At 50.8% G+C, this 19,784-nt stretch overlaps 1 protein-coding gene across 1 annotated transcript in view; it reads left to right on the forward strand.

Annotated features, from left to right (window-relative positions):
• Positions 1-19,784, forward strand: part of LOC112110981 (fer-1-like protein 4) — a 98,862-nt gene that overhangs the window by 18,251 nt on the left and 60,827 nt on the right. Inside the window, exons 8-16 of the mRNA XM_029912610.1 lie at positions 204-266; positions 2,288-2,372; positions 8,430-8,589; positions 8,813-8,996; positions 11,089-11,275; positions 11,760-12,139; positions 15,656-15,764; positions 16,697-16,895; positions 19,534-19,654. Of these exons, the coding sequence (XP_029768470.1) occupies positions 204-266; positions 2,288-2,372; positions 8,430-8,589; positions 8,813-8,996; positions 11,089-11,275; positions 11,760-12,139; positions 15,656-15,764; positions 16,697-16,895; positions 19,534-19,654 (1,488 nt within the window). The remainder of the gene's footprint in view (positions 1-203; positions 267-2,287; positions 2,373-8,429; positions 8,590-8,812; positions 8,997-11,088; positions 11,276-11,759; positions 12,140-15,655; positions 15,765-16,696; positions 16,896-19,533; positions 19,655-19,784) is intronic.

The following is a 19,784-nucleotide window of genomic DNA, read 5'->3' on the forward strand; positions in this document are numbered from 1 at the left end:
GTGCACAGCACTGCTCACACCCAACCAGTATCACCGGAGCGCACAGCATTGCTTACACCCAACCAGTGTCACACAGAGTGGACAGCACTTCCACAGGTGCTGAGCCTCATTCAAGTCACACTTGACAGGCTGTGTCCAGGGAGAGGGGCTCTCGGGGTTGCGATGGGGGCGCTTTGCTCAGTTTTCTCTCTCTTCTCTTGCAGTATTTTGTGTTTGAATTCCATGAACCAAGGGAAGTTTTATTTCACAGACTCATAGAGATTTCCGTAAGTATGCCCTGCTGCCCACACCCCCTGTGTAGTGGCAATAACTGACATGCTGCACTGAAGTGCCAAGTGTGTACGTGTGTGTGTGTTTATGGCAGCACCTTCCACCTGGAGATCTTCAGGCTCTTGTACAAAGTTAGGGCATCAGTATTGCCCCCATTTTACAGGTGGGGAAACTGAGCCACAGACAAGTTAAAGGACCTGTCCAGCATCACATAGCAAGTCAGTGGAAGAGTTGGGAATAAATCTCAAGGGGTCTGACTCTCATCCCTTACTTTAGCCAGTAGACAAAGCTGCCTTCCTTGTAGATAATACAAGCTACATGTGTAGCTATAGGGCCTGATCCAAAACTCATTGTAGTCAATAGCAGTCTGTAACCCACTTTCACATCTCGTGTGGTGTTAGGCAATGCACAGTTGTAATTTTATACCGTCAAGCTATTTCAGCACAACTGTTCGTAGGGTCCCCTGACCCTCCAGCTGAGACTGAGAGTCCAGGGAGAGTTCCTCCCCAGCCTTGATTGAGCCCCCAAGGGAGAACCAAGCACCCCTTCCTCACAGTAAAACATCAGGAGAAATGTGCCCAGATTCTTTCCCCAAGTTTATTTTTCCATTTCCGGCTGACTTACTTGGAGAGGAGTTGTCTGCAGTGTAGTTGTAGCCGTGTCAGTCCCAGGATATTAGACAAGGAGGGTGAGGTAATAGCTTTTATTGGACCAACTTCTGTTGGGGAGAGACAAGCTGTCAAGCCTCACAGAGCTCTTCCTCCATTCCGGTAACCGTAACGGGGCACTCTGCCTTGAATGGGCCCTAGAATATGAGCTAACTACTTATGCTAAACAATCTGTTCCACCTGGCATTTAGCTGTGACACTCGGAGAACCTTTCCCAGACCTGGGGAAGAGCTTATAAAAGATATTACCTCACCCACTTTGTCTCTTGGAGAGGAGTTGACATTTTGTAGCAGTTTTTCTTCCCCTAGTAGGGGCACAAGCTGCTCTCAGTCTCGTCAGATGGAGATTGAAGCCAGTGGCACCCCAGGAATGGTTCCCATTGCCTGTCCCCTGGCCCGCAGAGGGGTGTAACATGCTAGTGGGAGGGAGGGGCTTTCTGACTTGGCAGCCCTTGCATGTGTATAAATGCCAGTGCAAGGCGAAGGCAGGGCAGAATCAGGCCCTTTAAAGACTCTAAGGCCTGAAGCTCAGAAGACTCACCTGAGGCTCTTTATAATAAGAAGGTTAAAAGCAGCACCTGTTTGTTGAAACGTAGGCCAGAGACCAGAGATGCTGGTTCTTCTTCTACTGCAGCCTGCCGCCCTCCACCTGTGGCCCAGCACAGCACCCTTCCCTGCAGGAATGTGCCCAGCCCTGGCACGAAGGAGAGGCCAGCCTGGCTTGGCACCGGAGTGATGCCATCCCAGCTCAGGCCTCCTCCTAGGCATGGATTAGGAGCTTGGCTTAGTTCAGTCCAGGCCTTGGCCCATGGGCAGGAATGCAGTCAATGCAGGCACATGAAAAGTCAACTTGGGCCTCACTGGGCTCGCAGTGTGTTGGGGAGGTCAGCCTGGGCCTGCGCATGAGAGAGGGGTTGGCACGGTTCAGGCCTCAGGCAGGTCTGGGCACATGCAGCAGCTTGTCTAGGGCCCAGGGGAGAAGTCAGCTTGGCTCAGGCCTTGCCCCGGGCTCCTTGGGTGGTTGGCCTGGTGTGGGCCTTGGCTCAGGAGAGTCAGTTTGGGAATGAGAGAGAGGTTGGCTGGCTGGGGCCTTTGCTCCGGCCCAGTGGGGAGACTGGTCTAATGTCTGGGGGAGGTCACCAAGCTTCTGGGCTACATGTGTGTTTCACGACAAGCATGCAGCCATCTGTGCCAATGAAGGCTCATCCTGCTGAGCGGAGCTCTGATTGCGGGATCGTTCTGTTGGTAGCAGCCCGTCCCCTCTGCCCATTCCTCTCTGAGCAGCTGCACTGTGCCCTGGTGACAGCTGGGCCTTTCAGCGGCACAATGGGATTTGTTTGTTACGTGCAGGTTTTTCATTCAAAGAAGATCCCGTTCCTGGGAACACGCATAGGAACATTCAAAATCGACGCCGAGACGGTGTACAGCCAGCCAGGTACAGTGTGCAGAGCCTTGGGGCTGCTGCTCTCGCTTCCCTGGTTTATCCCTCCACGTTGTTTCAGGGGCACCATTTCCGATTTTTTGCGGGGAGGGGGCAACTTTAGCTGTGATTCCAGGGGCTACTTGGGCACCTCAAAACTCTTGGTTTTTTTGCAGATAATAACTTAGAAATTATTATCTGACAGCAGCGGTGTATCTAATTCCCATATAAAGGAAGAAAAATAAATAAATATTAGACCCACTCGGCTCTAATACTAACATGTTCTGACATCTTGTGTCAATTCACCTACGGGACACTGGTTAGGTTTAAAATTTTCATGTATATTTTTAGTTTGTTACTAACTCTTGACTATAACAACTGAAACAATTGTAGAAAAATCTAGATGACTTTCTATCACTTTTTTGCAGTTCACCAAAAGCTTGGAATAGATCATTTAACTTTTGGAAACATCCTACTAGGCCAAGGCCCCGTGAGTTTATGCTGCACCTGCCTGGGGCTCTAGGGGTGTTACCCCACTACAAATAATAGACTAGAAACTGACCTTAAACAGGAGTGAAACTGACACTTTCAGGTCACTTTCACAGTATTGCCAACCCCAAATGTTCAAAAATCATGAATCAGGCTCACCAAAAATCATGAGATTGGCTTTAAAATGAGATTATGTAAAAATAATAGCTTTGGGGTTCTTTTTATTTGCCTTCTGCTTTTTGAGCCTTTAGGGTGCATTGGGTCACATTTTGAAGCTTTCTCCACAGCCACAAGGGCTAAAAACTTCATTTTTCTTTAAGAATGAAGGCTGAAATCATCACACATCCACTTCACTCCAGGAGTGGGGCTTTAAGGAAAACAATAATTATCTTGAGACTCATGACAAAATCATGAGAGTTGGCAACACTGCTTTCACTTCTGTTTAAAGGCTAGTTACTTTCCAGAAGGCTCTTAAACACAACACTCCAGTGACTGAGTTGCAGTTCTCACAGGAGAATATTTAAAACCAAACACCAAGAAAATTCCACATTTTAAAGTTGAGAGAAAAATTGAGACTTCTGAGGTTTATCAGGGCCACTGCAGGCAGGAAAGGAAAATAAACAGGCACAGGAGCTCTGGGCAGCTCTTCCTCTTGAAAGAAAGTTGGAGGGTCAAATCTTCTAGTCTTTAATGAAGTAAAACTTCTATTCCCATCAGCGCCTCCACTCACAGCTATTAACATGTGCTCAATCACTATATGCTTCACATAGGCGCCGACTGGGGGGAAACATGGTGGGCGCTGAGCACCCACTGGCAGCCCCCCTATCATCTCCCCCTCCAGCCCCCCAGTGTTTGCCACCCACCAGCTGGCCCTGCTGATCAGCACCTCCTCCTCCCGCCCCTGCCCGCCACGATCAGCTGTTTCGCAGCAAGGAGGAAGCTTTGGGATGAAGAGGGAGGAGCGAGGGTGCGGTGGGGTCAGGCTGCAGGAGGGGTGCAGGGTGTTCGGCTGCAGGAGGGATTCGGGGGGCAGGCTCTGGCCCGACACGCACCAGGGGCAGGGCAGGCTCCCTGCCTGCCTGCCCTGCCGCCGCGCCGCTCCGGGAAGCAGCCGGAACCTGGGGAAGGAGGGGCGCAGGGGTGTGTGTGGCTGTTGCTTCAGGCACCGCCCCCAGCAGCTCCCATTGCCTGCGGTTCCCCATTTCCGGCCAATGGGAGATGCTGGGGGCGGTGCCTGAAGCAACAGCCACACACACCCCTGCGGCCCTCCTTCCCCAGGTTCCGTCCGCTTCCCGGAGCGGCGCGGGGGCAGGGCAGGCAGGCAGGGAGCCTGCCCTGCCCCCGGTGTGCGTTGGGCCGGAGCCGCTCTAGGTAAACGCTGGGGGAGGGTAGGAGGGGCCGTGAGGAGCTCGCGGGCCGCAAAAAATAACCCTGCGGGCTGCGTGTTTGAGACCCCTGGGTTAGACCTTGTGAGCCGCTTAGATACTATGGTGATGGGGCCACATAAGTACCACAGATAGAGTGGGAACTTCTCTATACCACTGCTATCCCTTCTCTGGGTTTTATCTCCTTCTTTTCACCTATGCCCCTCACATCTCCCTCTTTTCTGAATGTAAACTTGGCTCAGAGGGCTTGGTTATATTTCTTCTGAGTCCCCTGCAGACTCAGGGGCTGGAGGGGTTTCTTCAACACTCATAGAATCATAGAAGATTAGGGTTGGAAGAGACCTCAGGAGGTCATCTAGTCCAACCCTCTTCTCAAAGCAGGACCAACCCCAAGTAAATCACCCAGCCAGGACTTTGTCAAGCCGGGCCTTAAAAACCTTTAAGGATGGAGATTCCATCACCTCCCTAGGTAACCCATTCCAGTGCTTCACCACCCTCCTAGTGAAACAGTGTTTCCTAATATCCAACCTAGACCTCCCCCACTGCGACTTGAGACCATTGCTCCTTGTTCTGTCATCTGCCACCACTGAGAACAGCCTAGCTCCATCCTCTTTGGAACCCCCCTTCAGGTAGTTGAAGGCTGCTATCAAATCCCACCCCACTCTTCTCTTCTGCAGACTAAATAAGTTCCTTCAGCCTTTCCTCATAAATCATGTGCCCCAGCCCCCTAATCATTTTTGTTGCCCTCCGCTGGACTCTTTCCAATTTGTCCACATCCTTTCTGTAGTGGGGGGCCCAAAACTGGATGCAGTACTCCAGATGTGGCTTCACCAGTGCCGAATAGAGGGGAATAATCACTTCCCTCGATCTACTGGCAATGCTCCTACTAATGCAGCCCAATATGCTGTTAGCCTTCTTGGCAACAAGGGCACACTGTTAACTCATATCCAGCTTCTCGTCCACTGTAATCCCCAGGTCCTTTTCTGCAGAACTGCCGCTTACCCAGTCAGTCCCCAGCTTGTAGCAGTGCATGGGATTCTTCCATCCTAAATGCAGGACTCTCCATTTGTCCTTGTTGAACCTCATCAGATTTCTTTTGGCCCAATCCTCCAATTTGTCTCTGTCACTCTGGACCCTATCCCTACCCTCCAGGGTATCTACCTCTCCCCCCATCTTAGTGTCATCTGCAAACTTGCTGAGGGTGCAATCCATCCCATCATCCAGATCATTAATGAAGATGTTGAACAAAACCGGCCCCAGGACCGACCCCTGGGGCACTCCGCTTGATATTGGCTGCCAACTAGACATCCAGCCGTTGATCCCTACTCCTTGAGCCCGACAATCTAGCCAGCTTTCTATCCACCTTATAGTCCATTTATCCAGCCCATACTTTAACTTGCTGGCAAGAATACTGTGGGAAAGTATCAAAAGCTTTGCTAAAGTCAATATATATCAAGTCCACTGCTTTCCCCATATCCACAGAGCCAGTTACCTCATCATATCACCCTCTGCAGTGGGATTCCTGTTTTTCAAGTTCATCTAAAGACTTCCAGATCCTTAATTTAATTACCAGCCTTTTCTTATCTTAGTCACCTTGCCTCTGTTTGTAAACAAAACACTGACTCCCTGCCCCAGGGGCACAAGCTGGGAGAAGCACCTCCCTGCAGAACTCCCATTCCATGCTAATATGGTGCAGTTAAGAGCTCTACCTGGGAGCCCACCTCCTGTATGAAACTCAGGAGAGGGGGCAGGAGCTTTGACCTACACTCACCTCTCTTTAGGGACGGGGACCCCCTGCTAACTCAGTATCCAGCACCCCTTCCCCTCACCACCATGCTGCTGCACAAGCAGGCCCCTGAGATAAGCAAATACCTGTCCAGAGCAGAGGTCTTTGATATGGGATGAAGACATAAAAAGTAGTGCTGTCAAGCGATTAATCGTGCTGTGAAACAATAATAGAATACCATTTATTTAAATATTTTTGGATATTTTCTACATTTTGAAATATATTGATTTCAGTTACAACACAGAATACGAAGTGTACAGTGCTCACTTTATATTTATTTTTTATTACAAATATTTGCACTGTAAAAAACAAAAGAAATAGTATTTTTCAATTCACCTAATACAAGTACTGTAGTGCAATCTCTTTATCATGAAAGCTGAACTTACAAATGTAGAATTATGTGGACATGTGTCCATGCTGATGACAGGTTCTGCTTGATAACGAACCAAAGCAGTGCAGACCAACGCATGTTCATTTTCATCATCTGAGTCAGATGCCACTAGCAGAAGGCTGATTTTCTTTTTTGGTGATTTGCGTTCTGTAGTTTCCACATCAGAGTGTTGTTCTTTTAAGACTTCTGAAAGCATGCTCCACAACCTGTCCCTCTCAAATTTTGGAAGGCACTTCATATTCTTAAATCTTGGGTCTTTAGAAATTTCCCATTGGTACTTTCTTTGCGTTTTGTCAAATCTGCAGTGAAAGTGTTCTTAAAATGAACATGTGCTGGGTCATCATCCAAGACTGCTATTACATGAAATATATGGCAGAATGCGGGTAAAACAGAACAGAGGACATACAATTCTCCCCCAAGGAGTTCAGTCACAAATTTAATTAATGCATTATTTTTTTAAGAAAGTGTCATTAGTATGGAAGCATGTCCTCTGGAATGGTGGCCGACGCATGAAAGGACATACAAATGTTTAGCATATCTGGCACGTGAATACCTTGCAATGCTGGCTACAAAAGTGCCATGCGAATGCCTGTTCTCACTTTCTTGTGATTTTGTAAATAAGAAACGGACAGCATTATCTCCCGTAAATGTAAACAAACTTGTTTGTCTTAGCGATTGGCTGAACAAGAAGTAGGACTGAGTGAACTTGTAGGCTCTAAAGTTTTACATTGTTTTCTTTTTGAGTGCCGTTATGTAACAAAAAAAAATCTACATTTGTAAGTTGCACTTTCACGATAAAGAGATTGCACTACATACTTCTTTGAGGTGAACTGAACTATAATATTTACTTTGTCATGTTTACAGTACAAATATTTGTAATAAAAATAATAATATAAAGTGAGCACTGTACACTTTGTATTCTGTGTTGTAATAGAAATCAATATATTAGAAAATGTAGAAAAACATCCCAAATATTTAATAAATTTCAGTTGGTATTCTATTGTTTAATAGTGCGATTAAAATTGTGATTAATCGCGATTAATTTTTATGAGTTAATCGCGTGAGTTAACTGCAATTAATCGACAGACCTAATAAAAAGTCAACAACCAGTCCCATCTTGTCTTTGCCCCTGTGGCCAGTGCACAATTATACCTTCATGCTTATTCTGTGAGACTTTGTCCCACCCAAATGTAAAAATCCCAAGCAAGGGGGTTCTGCCATTTTCCCGAGAAGCTACTGCAGTCTCAAAGGGATTCTGGGCCTGATCCTTGGCTGGTGTTAATCTGTGTAGCTCTATTGAATACACTTGAGCTACAGTGAGTTACAGTTGGAGAACTGGCCTGAGAATGTCACAAGCATAGGCGTCGACTCTGTGGGTGCTCTGGGGCTGGAGCACCCATGGAAAAAAATTGGTGGGTGCTCAACACTCACCAGCAGCTCCCCACCCCACCGCCCCTGCTCCAGCTTACCTCCGCCTCCGCCTCCTCCACGTCCTGCTTCTCCCCGCTCCCTCCCAGCGCTTGCGCCACAAAACAGCGGATTCGCGGGGGGGGGGGGGGGGGGAGAGGGGGAACACAGCGCACTGGGGGCAGAGGCGGGGCCAGGGTGGGGATTTGAGCAAGGGATCCAATAGGGTCAGGGAGGGGGCGGAATTAGGGCAGGGACTTTGGGAATGGGGTTGGAATGGGGGCGGGGCCAGGGGTGGGGAAAGGGTGGAGTCAGGGCGGGGAAAGGGGCAGGGAGTGCGGGCACCCACTGGCGCCGGAGAAAGTTGGCGCCTATGGTCACAGGAGTGGGTGGGTGAGGTTCTGTGGCCTGCTATGTGCAGGACATCAGACTAGATGATCATGATGGTTCCTTCTGACCTTAAAGTCTATGAGCCAGTCGGGGTTTTCCCAGGGCGCTGGTTCAAACACAGTAGGGTCTCTGATTTCAGAAGTGCAGAGCCACAGTTTCTTGGAGAACTGGCAGTGGTGTGATTAGGAATTCACAGCTCAGAGTCCCTGTCCTTATCTCTTTAGATCACAGGTTCTTTCAGAAGTGGGCTGTCATCAATGACCCGAAGGACACCAGGGCAGGAGTGAAAGGATTTGTGAAGTGTAACATTTCTGTCTTTGCACGAGGTGATATAATGGGCTCCCTTCCCACTTCCTCTAGCAGCCAGAATGAAGACATTGAAAAGTAAGTGTGTGTGCTGCAAAGTTTTTGGGCAATCATTGCCCAACAGTTCATAATGGGTTTCTTGCACCATTCTCTGAAGCCCCTGGTGCAGGCCATTGTCTGAGATGGTAGACCAGCCTAAATGGGCCCTTGGCCTAGCAGTTCCCACATTTCCTGTGTTCTTGGGCTTTGACTTGCTGTGGTGATTTACTGTGACCAGTAGAACAATGATTATTTCTTCTAGGAACTTGCTGCTGCCTAAGAGAGTCCCAGCTGAGAGACCATGGGCCAAAATCTGCATCAAAGTTTACCGAGCCGAGGGCCTGCCCAGCATGAGTGCTGGGATCATGGGGGGGTTCTCAAAGATTGTGGGCGAGAAGAAAGTTTTCATTGATCCATATGTGCAGGTGTCATTTGCCGGGCAACAGGTAAGTCTGCTTGGGCATTCGGCTCTCTGTATCCCACAGGGAGGCCTGGGCAGACCCTCTGTTTTCTGCATGTTAAGCCCCACATCACTGTCGTCTGTGCAGTTGAGATTGGTTTGGAAATGCATATGAATGGATGTAGGGATGTAAGAGGTCGGACTCACCCCTGCGGCGCCTCCTGCTAGCTACTCCGGGGAATCAGCTCAATCCAGCCCAGAGCGCCCTCTGCAGGCCGGTGATCCGCCTTGTCCTCTACTGGCTCCCGTGTCCCTCCCAGGACCCCGGTGCCCCTTGCTCTGGGTGCTGCCCCCTGGCAGTACCCACACACAGTGGGTCTCCCCTCCCAGGGGAACCCCCACCCAGCCTCAGTGTAAGGCTACTGCCAGTCATCGTCTAGCCCCACGCCTGGGGCAGACTGCAGTATCAGCCTACTCATCACTGGCAAGGAGGGTTTGGACCTGCTGCCTTGGCCTACCTCTGGGCTGCCCTCTGCAACTCCTAGTACCCCTTAGCCTAATGCTAGACCACAGCCTGGGGCTTTCCAGGCTGGAGCTCCCCAGCCCTGCTCCACTCAGGTACCCTGTCTCAAGCTCCCTGCAGCCAGGCCCTTCTCTCTCTGAATGTAAAGAGAGACTGCTTGGCCTCTCGCTCACAGCCTTTTTATATAGGGCCAGCTGAGGCCTGATTGGGGTGTGGCCCAGCTGCGGCTACTTCCCCAATCAGCCTAGGTAGCTTTTCCCACAGCCCTAGCCCTCTGCAGGGCTGGCTTTAACCCTTCCCAGGCAGGAGTGGGTGTCCACCCCGCTACAAGGGAGCATACTGAAACTTGGAGAGACAGTCTGCACCAATCAGAGCTTGGATAGTCATATGGTTAGCAGCAGCATGAGCCAGCAATAAAGTAGGAAAGTCATGTGATTAGGGAGAATCTGAGCCGGCATAGGTTGATGGTGGAGAGGAGTTGTTGATGAGATACTGATGCCACAGCCCAAGCTCTGAGGACCTCACAAGCTGTTGTGATAGTCCAGGTGGTTTGGTTATCAGACACAGGTAGACACAGATGTTTCTAGAACTCCTCACACTGCTGAGTATAGGAAAAAGCTCAAAAGAAATCCCAAGGATGAAATCACACAGACTGTTCCATGTCTGGCTCCCTTGGGTGGGTTCCATGGTGTCTGGATGCATTGAAACTGCCCAGCCACCTCTGTCCTGTACAGCCCCAGCCTCTGTCCCGCACAGCCTGATGGGACTGCTGGTCCACCCTGTTACTCTGTCCTGCCCTGAGGCCTGGAGCCTTTGTTAATCAGTCACATGGTTGCCCAGCCTTTCCCTCAGCCCTGTAGTGTGGTGCAGAGTCCTCGGGAAATGCTTCACTCCTGTTAAACCCAGAGACTGATTACAAGGTGCACAAGAGGACAGGAGCAGCGATCTACCCAGCTTTGAAGCTAGCACTCTCCTGTTGTGCACAGCTCTATATACAGGCCAGCTAGGTAAGCAGAGGTGCAGGCTGGAAGAGCAGCTCCATTGTTTTTCTTATAAACTGAGCCATTTGATATAAGGTTAGTGGGACAATAAACATGGGGCCATTGTATAATTTCTCTTCAGAGCAGGACAGCACCTGAGGACATTACATTTACTTCTCCCCCATTCTATATCTTCTTTCTCTTACCCCTCCAGGACAAGCCATCACCCTCCACCTCATCTGAGCTCCACATGGCTGGCTCTGGCCATTAGAGGGCTGGAGCCCCTCCGCTCTGACCCTTGCTCAGCTGTGAGGTGCTCCCGCCTGAGCCTGGCCTGCATGTGCTCCAGGGCGCCGAGCTCCCCCATGCTAAGCTCCCGCAGCTGGCCAAGGGTGGTTTATGCAGCATCTGTACCCTGGCTGCTGCCGCCACTCACCAGTGTTTTAGAGTGACTCTCCTTGCGTTTGCAGTGAGGTCAGAACAGAGGACCAGGGCCTCAGAGCCACACACTAATGGGGAATCCAGATTTTCCCAGAATGCCTCCGTGATTTCTCTTGAACCTGTGGCTGGCTTTGAAGCCACTTGGAGTTCTTTAGCAGTGCGCCGTGCAGTTCTCATGCTTCTCTCTGCCCCAGGGGGAGACCTCGGTGGAAAATGACACTGCAGAACCGGAGTGGAACGAGCAGATCAGCTTCATCGAGATGTTCCCTCCTCTTGCCAGAAAAATAAAAGTCCAACTGTTAGATGATGCAAACATTGGGGACGTGGCGCTCGCTACACACTTCATTGACCTGCAGCAGATATCTGACCCTGGGAGGAACGGTGAGGCCTTTACACCCCACGCCTCTGTCCTGTCCCCTGCCATGGAGCTATCCAGGCAGCATCTAGAGCGTCAAATATGATTCTGCTCCCCCCCCCCCCCCATCCATGCACCTGCCACAGTCATATATGCCTCTGTCTGTGGGGTATGCCCAGGTCTGTCTGTCGTGAAGTGCCCAGGTCTGTCTGAGGGGTGTGTGTCTGTCTGTGGTGAACCACCAATGTCTGTCTGTGGGTGGGGTGTCTGTCTGTGGTGAACAGCCCAGGTCTGTCTGGGTGGAGTGTCTGTCTGTGGGGATATGCCCATGTCAGTGTGTGCGTGGGGTGCCTGTCTGTGGTGAACTGCCCAGGTCTGTCAGTGGATGGGGTGCATGTGGGGTACACCCAGGTCTGTCTGTGGGTGGGGTGTCTGTCTGTCTCTGGAGGTGTACCTGTCAGTTAAGGCAAATCCTGAACTATTTAATTGCAAGTGTTTCTGTCCCTGCAGGCTTTAACCCCACCTTTGGCCCATCCTGGGTGAATCTCTATGGCTCTCCCCAGAACTCGGCTCTGCGGGATGTCCACAAGGATCTGAACGAGGGCCTGGGGGAGGGCATATTCTACCGTGGCCGCATCCTCCTGGCCATTTCTATGGAGATTTTCAGCAGCCCCAGCGCAATAGATGGCAAGCGCAAGGAGGTGCTGAGGGGCACCCTGAGCAAACTGACGCTGAAGAAGAAGAAGAGTAAAAAGGCCAAGGAAAAATCCAAGGCCAGCGCCAAAGAGCAGAGCCAGAGGCAAGGAGGGGACGAGGCTGGCAGCCCCGAGGAGGCAGAGCAGCCCAGTGAGGTCACTGTGGAGGTGGAGGAGCTCCATCCGCTCCCAGAGGTGGGCACTCCAGGGACTGATGGGCCATTCCAAGGGAGGGGATGGGGAAGAGGCCAGGAGCTTCGGGTTTACACTCCGACTGAGAGCTGTGTGTAAACCCGCTGGCGCCGGAGTGACTAGTAACTCACACCTGCTGTTCTTGCAGTGCCACTCGGAGTGTACACGTATGTGGGATGAGAACTGACCCAAGCTAAAATACAGTGGGGCCCTTCCTATGTCAAAGGAGTGTGTGCTCTGGAAGCTGCAGGTGTGCTGGGTCCGTTACTGCGGAGCGCTTTGGCTACCGGCGCTGATTTTTCCTTTTCCCTGGGGGTGCTCAACCCCCGCTTCACCCCGATGCCCCGCCCCCACTCCGCCCCTTTCCCTGAAGGCCCCACCTTCACTCTGCCTCCTCCCTCCCCCATTCTGCCCCGAGGCCTCCGCCCACCTGCCACTCTCCACCCTCCCCCTACAGCTGTTTGATGGCAGTGCGTGCCCCCATCAGCTGAGGAGCGAGGGCGGGGAACAGCTGTGGCTAGTGGGTGCTGAGCACCACTGTTTTTTTCTGTGGATGCTCCAGCCCCTGAGCACCCATGGAGTCGGCGCATATGGCTTTGGCGAAGGCAAGTCCCGTGTCTGCAGCTCTAACGCTCTGCTTTTAAAAACTAGTTCTGGTCTCAGAGAGCGGCCGCCGTCCATCGCAGGCAGGGCCCTCCTGAGGCCTTGCACTGACAGAAAGCCAGTGCAGTAATTGAATAGTTGCATTGTGACTGGGGACAATAGGCAAGACCCCTGCCCCCCACCACAGAGTGTTCCCCTGAGCTTGCCTCCCGCTTGCTAAACCCTTGTCATTGCTGGAACCTACAAACCTGCCGCTCTGTGGGAAGCTGGTGGAATGAATCCAGGACAGGTTGCTCAGGGCATGAGCACTCAGTCTGCTGGGTCATGCTCCCACTGCGACCAGCAGAGCAGCCCTGCCACGCACCCTGGCAATTGCCGTCCTGGAGCCTCTGAGTCAGCGGGGTGCGTGAGGCTGCTATGAGCTCAGCATAGGGTAAATAAAGTTGTAATTCAGAGGAAAGGGGACCCCTTGGGCCTCAGCGCTGGGCCCCTCCTGCCCCCTGGGACCCTCACTGCTGGCCTGAACGGTCATTGCAAACACCCTCTGTCACCTCTTTTGTGAACTTCTAGTAGGCTTCCCTCTTCCAAGAAGCATCATTTCCATCCTGCCCGCCCTCAGCCTGAGCCAGCCAGCTGCTATCTAGCTCCATGTCTCCATCAAGCGCTGGGGAAGTAGGGAAGCCTCCACCCAGCTCAGTGACAAGGGGAGAGAGAGCTGAGTCCATCAGTAGTGTACTGGCACCTTAGCCTTTAGACCAATGGTCCCCACCTTAGCCTTTAGACCAGTGGTCCCCACGGAGGACCATGGCGGCAGACGAGCATCCGCCGAAATGCCGCCGACAAGCGGCGTCATCCAGAGGCGTCATCGCCAAAATGCCGCCAAAATTCGGCAGCATTTCGGCAGATGCTCGTCCACTGGCCAGTACGCGAGCGCACTTAGACGCCCGTGGGCACCGCGTTGGGGACCCCTACTTTGGACCCTCTCGGGCTTCCCCTGTGGCATCACATAAGCACTGAACCAGGGGAGAGCCAGGTCTGAGCTCTGGGAGATAGAACGATTGCTCCGCCACAGCCTCAGGGATCATAGACTCATAGGACTGGAAGGGACCTCGAGAGGTCGCCTAGTCCAGTCCCCTGCACTCATGGCAGGACTAAGTACTATCTAGACCATCCCTGACAGGTGTTTGTCCAACCTGCTCTTAAAAATCTCTAATGATGCGGATTCCACAACCTCCCTGGGCAACTTATTCCAGTGTTTAACCATCCTGACTGTTAGGAAGTTTTTCCTAATGTCCAACCTAAACCGCCCTTGCTGCAATTTATGCCCATTGCTTCTTGTCCTATCCTCAGCGGTTAAGAAGGACAATTTTTCTCCCTTCTCCCTGTAACAACCTTTTATGTATCATGTCCCCTCTCAGTCTTCTCTTCTCCAGACTAAACAAATCCAATTTTTTCAATCTTCATGTTTTCAAGACCTTTAATCATTTTTGTTGCTCTTCTCTGGACTTTCTCCAAATCTTTCCTGAAATGTGGCACCCAGAATTGGACACAATACTCCAGTTGAGGCCTAATCAGCGCAGAGCAGAGCAGAAGAATTATTTCTTGTGTCTTGATTACAACACTCCTACTAATACATCCCAGAATGATATTTGCTTTTTTTGTAACGGTGTTACACTGTTGACTCATATTTAGCTTGTGGTCCACTATGACCCCCAGATCCCTTTCTGCAGTACTCCTTCCTAGGCAGTCATTTCCCATTTTGTATGTGTGCAACTGATTGTTCCTTCCTAAGTGGAGTACTTTGCATTTGTCCTATTGAATTTTATCCTATTTACTTCAGACCATTTCTCCAGTTTCTCCAGATCATTTTGAATTATATAATCCTATCCTCCAAAGCACTTGCAACCCCTCCAAGCTTGGTATCATCTACAAATTTTATAAGTGTACTCTCTAAGCCAGTGTCTCTATGCCCGCACCGCTTCCAGCAGCTCCCATTGGCCTAGAGCAGCGAACCGCGGCCAGTGGGAGCCGCGTTCAGCCAAACCTGCAGACGCAGCAGGTAAACCAACCCGCCAGGGGCTTTCCCTACACAAGCGGCATCCCAAGTTTGGGAAACACTGCTCTATGCCATTATCTAAATCATTGATGAAGATATTGAACAGAACCAGACCCAGAACTGATCCCTCCGGGACCCCACACGTTAGGCCCTTCCAGCACTTCCAGCATTGTGAACCACTTATAACTACTCTCTGGGAACAGTTTTTCAACCAGTTTTGCACCCACCTTATAGTAGCTCCATCTAGGTTACATTTCCCTAATTTGTTTATGAGAAGGTCACACAAGACAGTATCAAAAGCCTTACTAAACTCAATATACACCACATCTACCGCTTCCCCCACATCCACAAAGTTTGATTCCCTGTCAAAGAAAGCTATCAGGTTGGTTTGACATGATTTATTCTTGACAAATCCATGCTGACTGTTACTTATCACCTTATTATCTTCTAGATGTTTGCAAATGGATTGCTTTATTATTTGCTCCATTATCTTTCCGGGTACAGAAGTTAAGCTGACTGGTCTGCAATTCCCCAGGTTATCCTTATTTCCCTTTTTATAGATGGGCACTATCTATATTTGCCCTTTTCCAGTCCTCTGGAATCTCTCCCATCTTCCATGACTTTTCAAAGATAACTAGTGACACCATCCTGCAGCAGCTCTTTCCTCTCTGCCGGGTCCTGCCAATCAAGGCAGCCACTCCTCATGGCCCATGGGATGAAGGTGCTGCTGAGTGAGGGGCATGTCAGCCTAGGTCCCAGACCCAGTAACCATTCTCAGGCCCCAGGGCCCGCTGCTCTGCTTAGGAGTATTTTGACATGACCCCTGTGATGGTTGGACTGATTGGTGTCTCCTTGTTTAGAACTCACTGGGAGTGAAGGAAGAATTCCTCCTCTACGCTGCCTTCTTTGAAGTGACTATGATGGACCCCTCCATAGGCTCCAAGCCTGTGCGTTTTGAGATCTCAATAGGTAAATGTTTCTGATGCTCCTGTTTTCTTGAATTAGAAGAAACAAAATGAAAATATTTCTGAGCCTCAGCAAAATGTATTAATTCCCAGCCAGATTAGTTCACAGTTCTGGCTGTAAAGTGCCCTAACAGGTACACAAAACCACACAACATGAATGTCACAGCTAAAAGCACCCTCGAGGTTACAGGGTGGAGATTTCTAGTGCAGGTTATGGAGATAAATATTCTAGCTACCTTAGGCCTTTTCAGAATGGATTAGCGATTGTCCAAATTCCCGGGGAACATTCCAGAGTTAGGGTTTATGGGGGGACACTTATGGTGGGAGTAGGGGAGAGGGATGGTGGGAAGGGACTGCAGAATAAGGGAGGGCAGCGGGAGAGGGAAATGCGGGAGTGGAGGGAGAGAGAGCGAGAGAGAGGCTGAGAAGCTCAATGGTTGTGGAGTGATGCCAGGCAGCTGAGGGCATCAGAGGGATGGGGCAACTGGGGAAACAACCCGTGGGAAAAGATTTTTTTTTTTTAAAGTCCAAAGTCCCAAACTTCAGAGTTAAGTGAATGACGATGCTAGGAAGCTGCAAAGGCTCCTGCCAGCTTCTGCTGCTGCTTCCCACATGGAGCGGGTTGGGTGGAAGAAGGAAGGGAAGCTGCTGCGCCTGGGTGGGTCCTTCTGAGTCTAGTGAGGGTGTCGGGGGGCTAAAAGGCTCCCTATAGTAAAACTGTGAACTCGGAAGAGTCTAGGAGGAGTTCATGTCTGGCCACCCAGAGTCTCCAGCTTGTGTGCACCATGCTCTGAGGGCTGGACATTAAGGCACTTCCAATGCCGGGAACACTGGCACTTGCTTCTAGTACTCCAGTGGCTGGGCAGGCGCATCCTGTCACCTCTAGGCTATGGCAGATATTTAGTTTAAAATATGAACAATACATGTATTTGCAAGGGAACTATGGGAAAGCTGAAGAGGTTGTGACCAAAATGCCTAAGAAAGGTCAGAAAGGAGAAGGGCCTGAAGACAAGCAGCCTTTGCTGGATCCCACTTCAGACGAGGAGCTGGATATTGAAGTTATGGCCCCGAGTCCAACTTTACAGAATAAATCCATGACAGAAAGCCAAAGGCCAGAGCCCACCGAATACGACAGGTGAGTTCTCTTCATGGTGCTCGCTCACATCAGCCTCCTTCGCAAAGGTGCTTTGGACTCTTATTCATCCCATAAGGCATTAACAGGTACATGGGTGTAGATGGTAGGGCTCCTAGCTAATCATGTTCCACCTAGCCAGCGAGATTCTCTAGTGAATCAGTAGGAGTTGGAAGCTTCTCACTTCCATTGATTTGAATGAACGTTCGGGGCCTAAGTGCTTTTGATCCCCCAGCCCTAGATGCCATACGTAGATAGCTAAAGGCCACTGTCCCCAGGAGAGCAGTGGTTCCGCCTATGGTGGCAGCAGAAATGTCGTGCTGGGTACATTGGGTATTCAGCATCTCAAATGCTGGATATGAAGTGTTCCAACTGAGGGTGGGAGTGGAGGATTAGCATGTGGTGCTTCTCTGGTACAGGGAATCCCCCCGAATGGGCAGGGAGATGATTGCTATGGGACAAAAGACAGGAATTTAGCTCTTCCAATCTGGTTTTGGAGCTGTCTAGGTACCAGTGTCTGTTGAGCCTTCACCCCAGAGGGGGTTCAGACCAGCTGACTGCCATAGACACCAGGAGGAACTCATTTTATTGGGTGGGTTAGGCCATCTTAGACTCCACCGAGCTTCATCCTGTTCTGTTGAGGCTCCTTTTACTCATTTGGGATGGCAGAGGACAAATCCTTTGGCTTCAAACTGTGTCTTTCCTGCGATGGCACAATGTCCATGAGAGAGGAGAATGCTCAGTGCCTTTTCCGCTGCAGGGAAGGACACAGCCTTGAGCATTGCTCGGCATGCTGGGGCTTCACCAACTGCATGCTGCACTAGGGGATTTGCTGTTGGGGGTTCAAGACTGGTGCCAGAGTCTAGTGTCGGTGGCCAGACAAGCTTGACCCCCAAAGAAGGTTCAGTGTCTAGGGTCTTGACGAAGTCATCGTGTAAGACAAGTTCCAGCTATGAGGGTCATTCCAGGCTGCCCTGGAGGAGTTCTCTGACCTCCCCCGTTGGGGTTGGCTCTGCCATAAGCACTGCATCAGCCCTTGCACCCAGCCCTTATGGCAGGATCTCTGAGCCAGATTCATAAAGGTACTTCAGCTCCTTGATCATGGAATTAGGCACCTAAGTCCCAGTTTTAGACTCCACTGAGGTCCACAGAATCCCCACCGAATGCTGTAGGCATCTAAACTAAGTCTTCAGCGTAAAAGTTCCCTTGGCACCTGTGTTTCTGTCTCTGGGTATGCACGCTGCTGCCTCCCTTTAGGGGACGTCTCCTTACGAGGCCCAGAGCAATCCACAAATCCGAGAAGGTAAGTTTTCGCCTGTGGGGCCTGATATGGGATAGAAGTCACCTGCTGGGTTGGGTCCCATTCAAAATCTGCCTAGAGGTGGTGCCTACCTCCTAACTTTGTCCCAATAGTTAGAGCAGTCACCTGGGATATGGGTGACCCAGGTTCAATTCCCCTGTCTGCTGAAACAGGGGGAAAATGAGGTCTGAACGTGGGTCCCACCCCTCTCAGGGGTGAGTTATGGGTTATTCTCATGTGGGGCTCCCTTAATCTCTCCTCTTGATGTTATTCCACTATGCGTTATAGAGTCACTGGGGACGGGGACTGAATGTTGAGTCTCCCACCTCACTGGGGTGCCCTGGCCACTGGACTATAGAGTCGTTCTCTCTCTCACTCTGGCCCAGTGATGCTAAGTATTTGTCCCCAATGGAATAGCTTCCCCGGAGAGACCGAGGGAGCCCCGCATCAGACGATCCCACAGTGCAGTCGTTAGAGCACCCCCTATTCAAATCCTTTTATCCCCTCTGATGGGTCTCCCACATCCTGCGCAAGTGCTCTAACCACTGGGCTAAACGTTATCACGTGATGGCCCCCCTCCTCCTCTGGCTGTTCTGTGTGGACAGCCCTGCCTGATTCATTTTCACAAGAAACTCCCTGGGCGCCTAGGGCGACCTGACTTCCCGGATCTGGATCGCAGAGACAGGAGCTTCCCTGCAGCCTGGACTTAGGCACTTCTCTCTGTGAGCGGGACGGGGCTCAGCACTCACTCCTATAGCTGCAGAGAGTCCTGTGGCACCTTTAAGACTAACAGATGTATTGGAGCATAAGCTTTTGTGGGTGAATGCCCACTTCACCCACGAAAGCTTATGCTCCAATACATCTGTTAGTCTTAAAGGTGCCACAGGACTCTCTGTTGCTTTTTACAGATCCAGACTAACACGGCTACCCCTCTGATACTTGACTCCTATAGTTGGCATCTCCCATTGGTTAGTCCAAGCAGCTCTTGCCTAGCATACTGGCGGCTGTGAATGGCATTCTAAGGCACCTGTTTCTCCCCGTGCATTGTACGGGGAGCCCAGGTGCCTGACTCAGGCTTTGTGGATCCCAGTGTGTTCCTGTGATTTTCTAGGCACCTGAGAGCTAGGCGCTGCAATGCTCAGTGTCACCACCCTACGTCCCTTGTGAATCTGGGCCTCTGTTCTCAGCACTGTGCTTCTTTCTCGGAGCTAAAGGCAGCAGCCGCAGAGCCATGCATCCCATGGCTTGGTTCCCCCAAGGCGACTGACTGTATTAGGATGGCTCTGAGGCTGCTTCAGTCTCTCAGTGTGAGTTGTAACCTGCTCGGCCTGTTGCTCTTAGTTCTTACAGCTGCCTGCCCTTGCTGCATGAGAAGCCCTGTGTGTACGTCTGGAGCTATTGGGAAGATCACACCTGGAGGCTCTACAATTCCAACTGGATTGTCAAAATAGCAGAACGCCTGGTAAAGTATAGCAGTGACTGGGAGACCCCATTGCTTCCCCTCGCACTGCTTCCTCCTAGCACTCTTTCTTGGGCTTACTGATTTCTTTTATGACATTTATTTGTAGCAATTTTTGAGTTTTATGTAGATG

The sequence above is a fragment of the Terrapene carolina genome, unplaced genomic scaffold (assembly GCF_002925995.2).
Source record: "Terrapene carolina triunguis isolate 2854851 unplaced genomic scaffold, T_m_triunguis-2.0 Scaffold233, whole genome shotgun sequence".
Classification (NCBI taxonomy): Eukaryota; Metazoa; Chordata; order Testudines; family Emydidae; genus Terrapene; species Terrapene triunguis.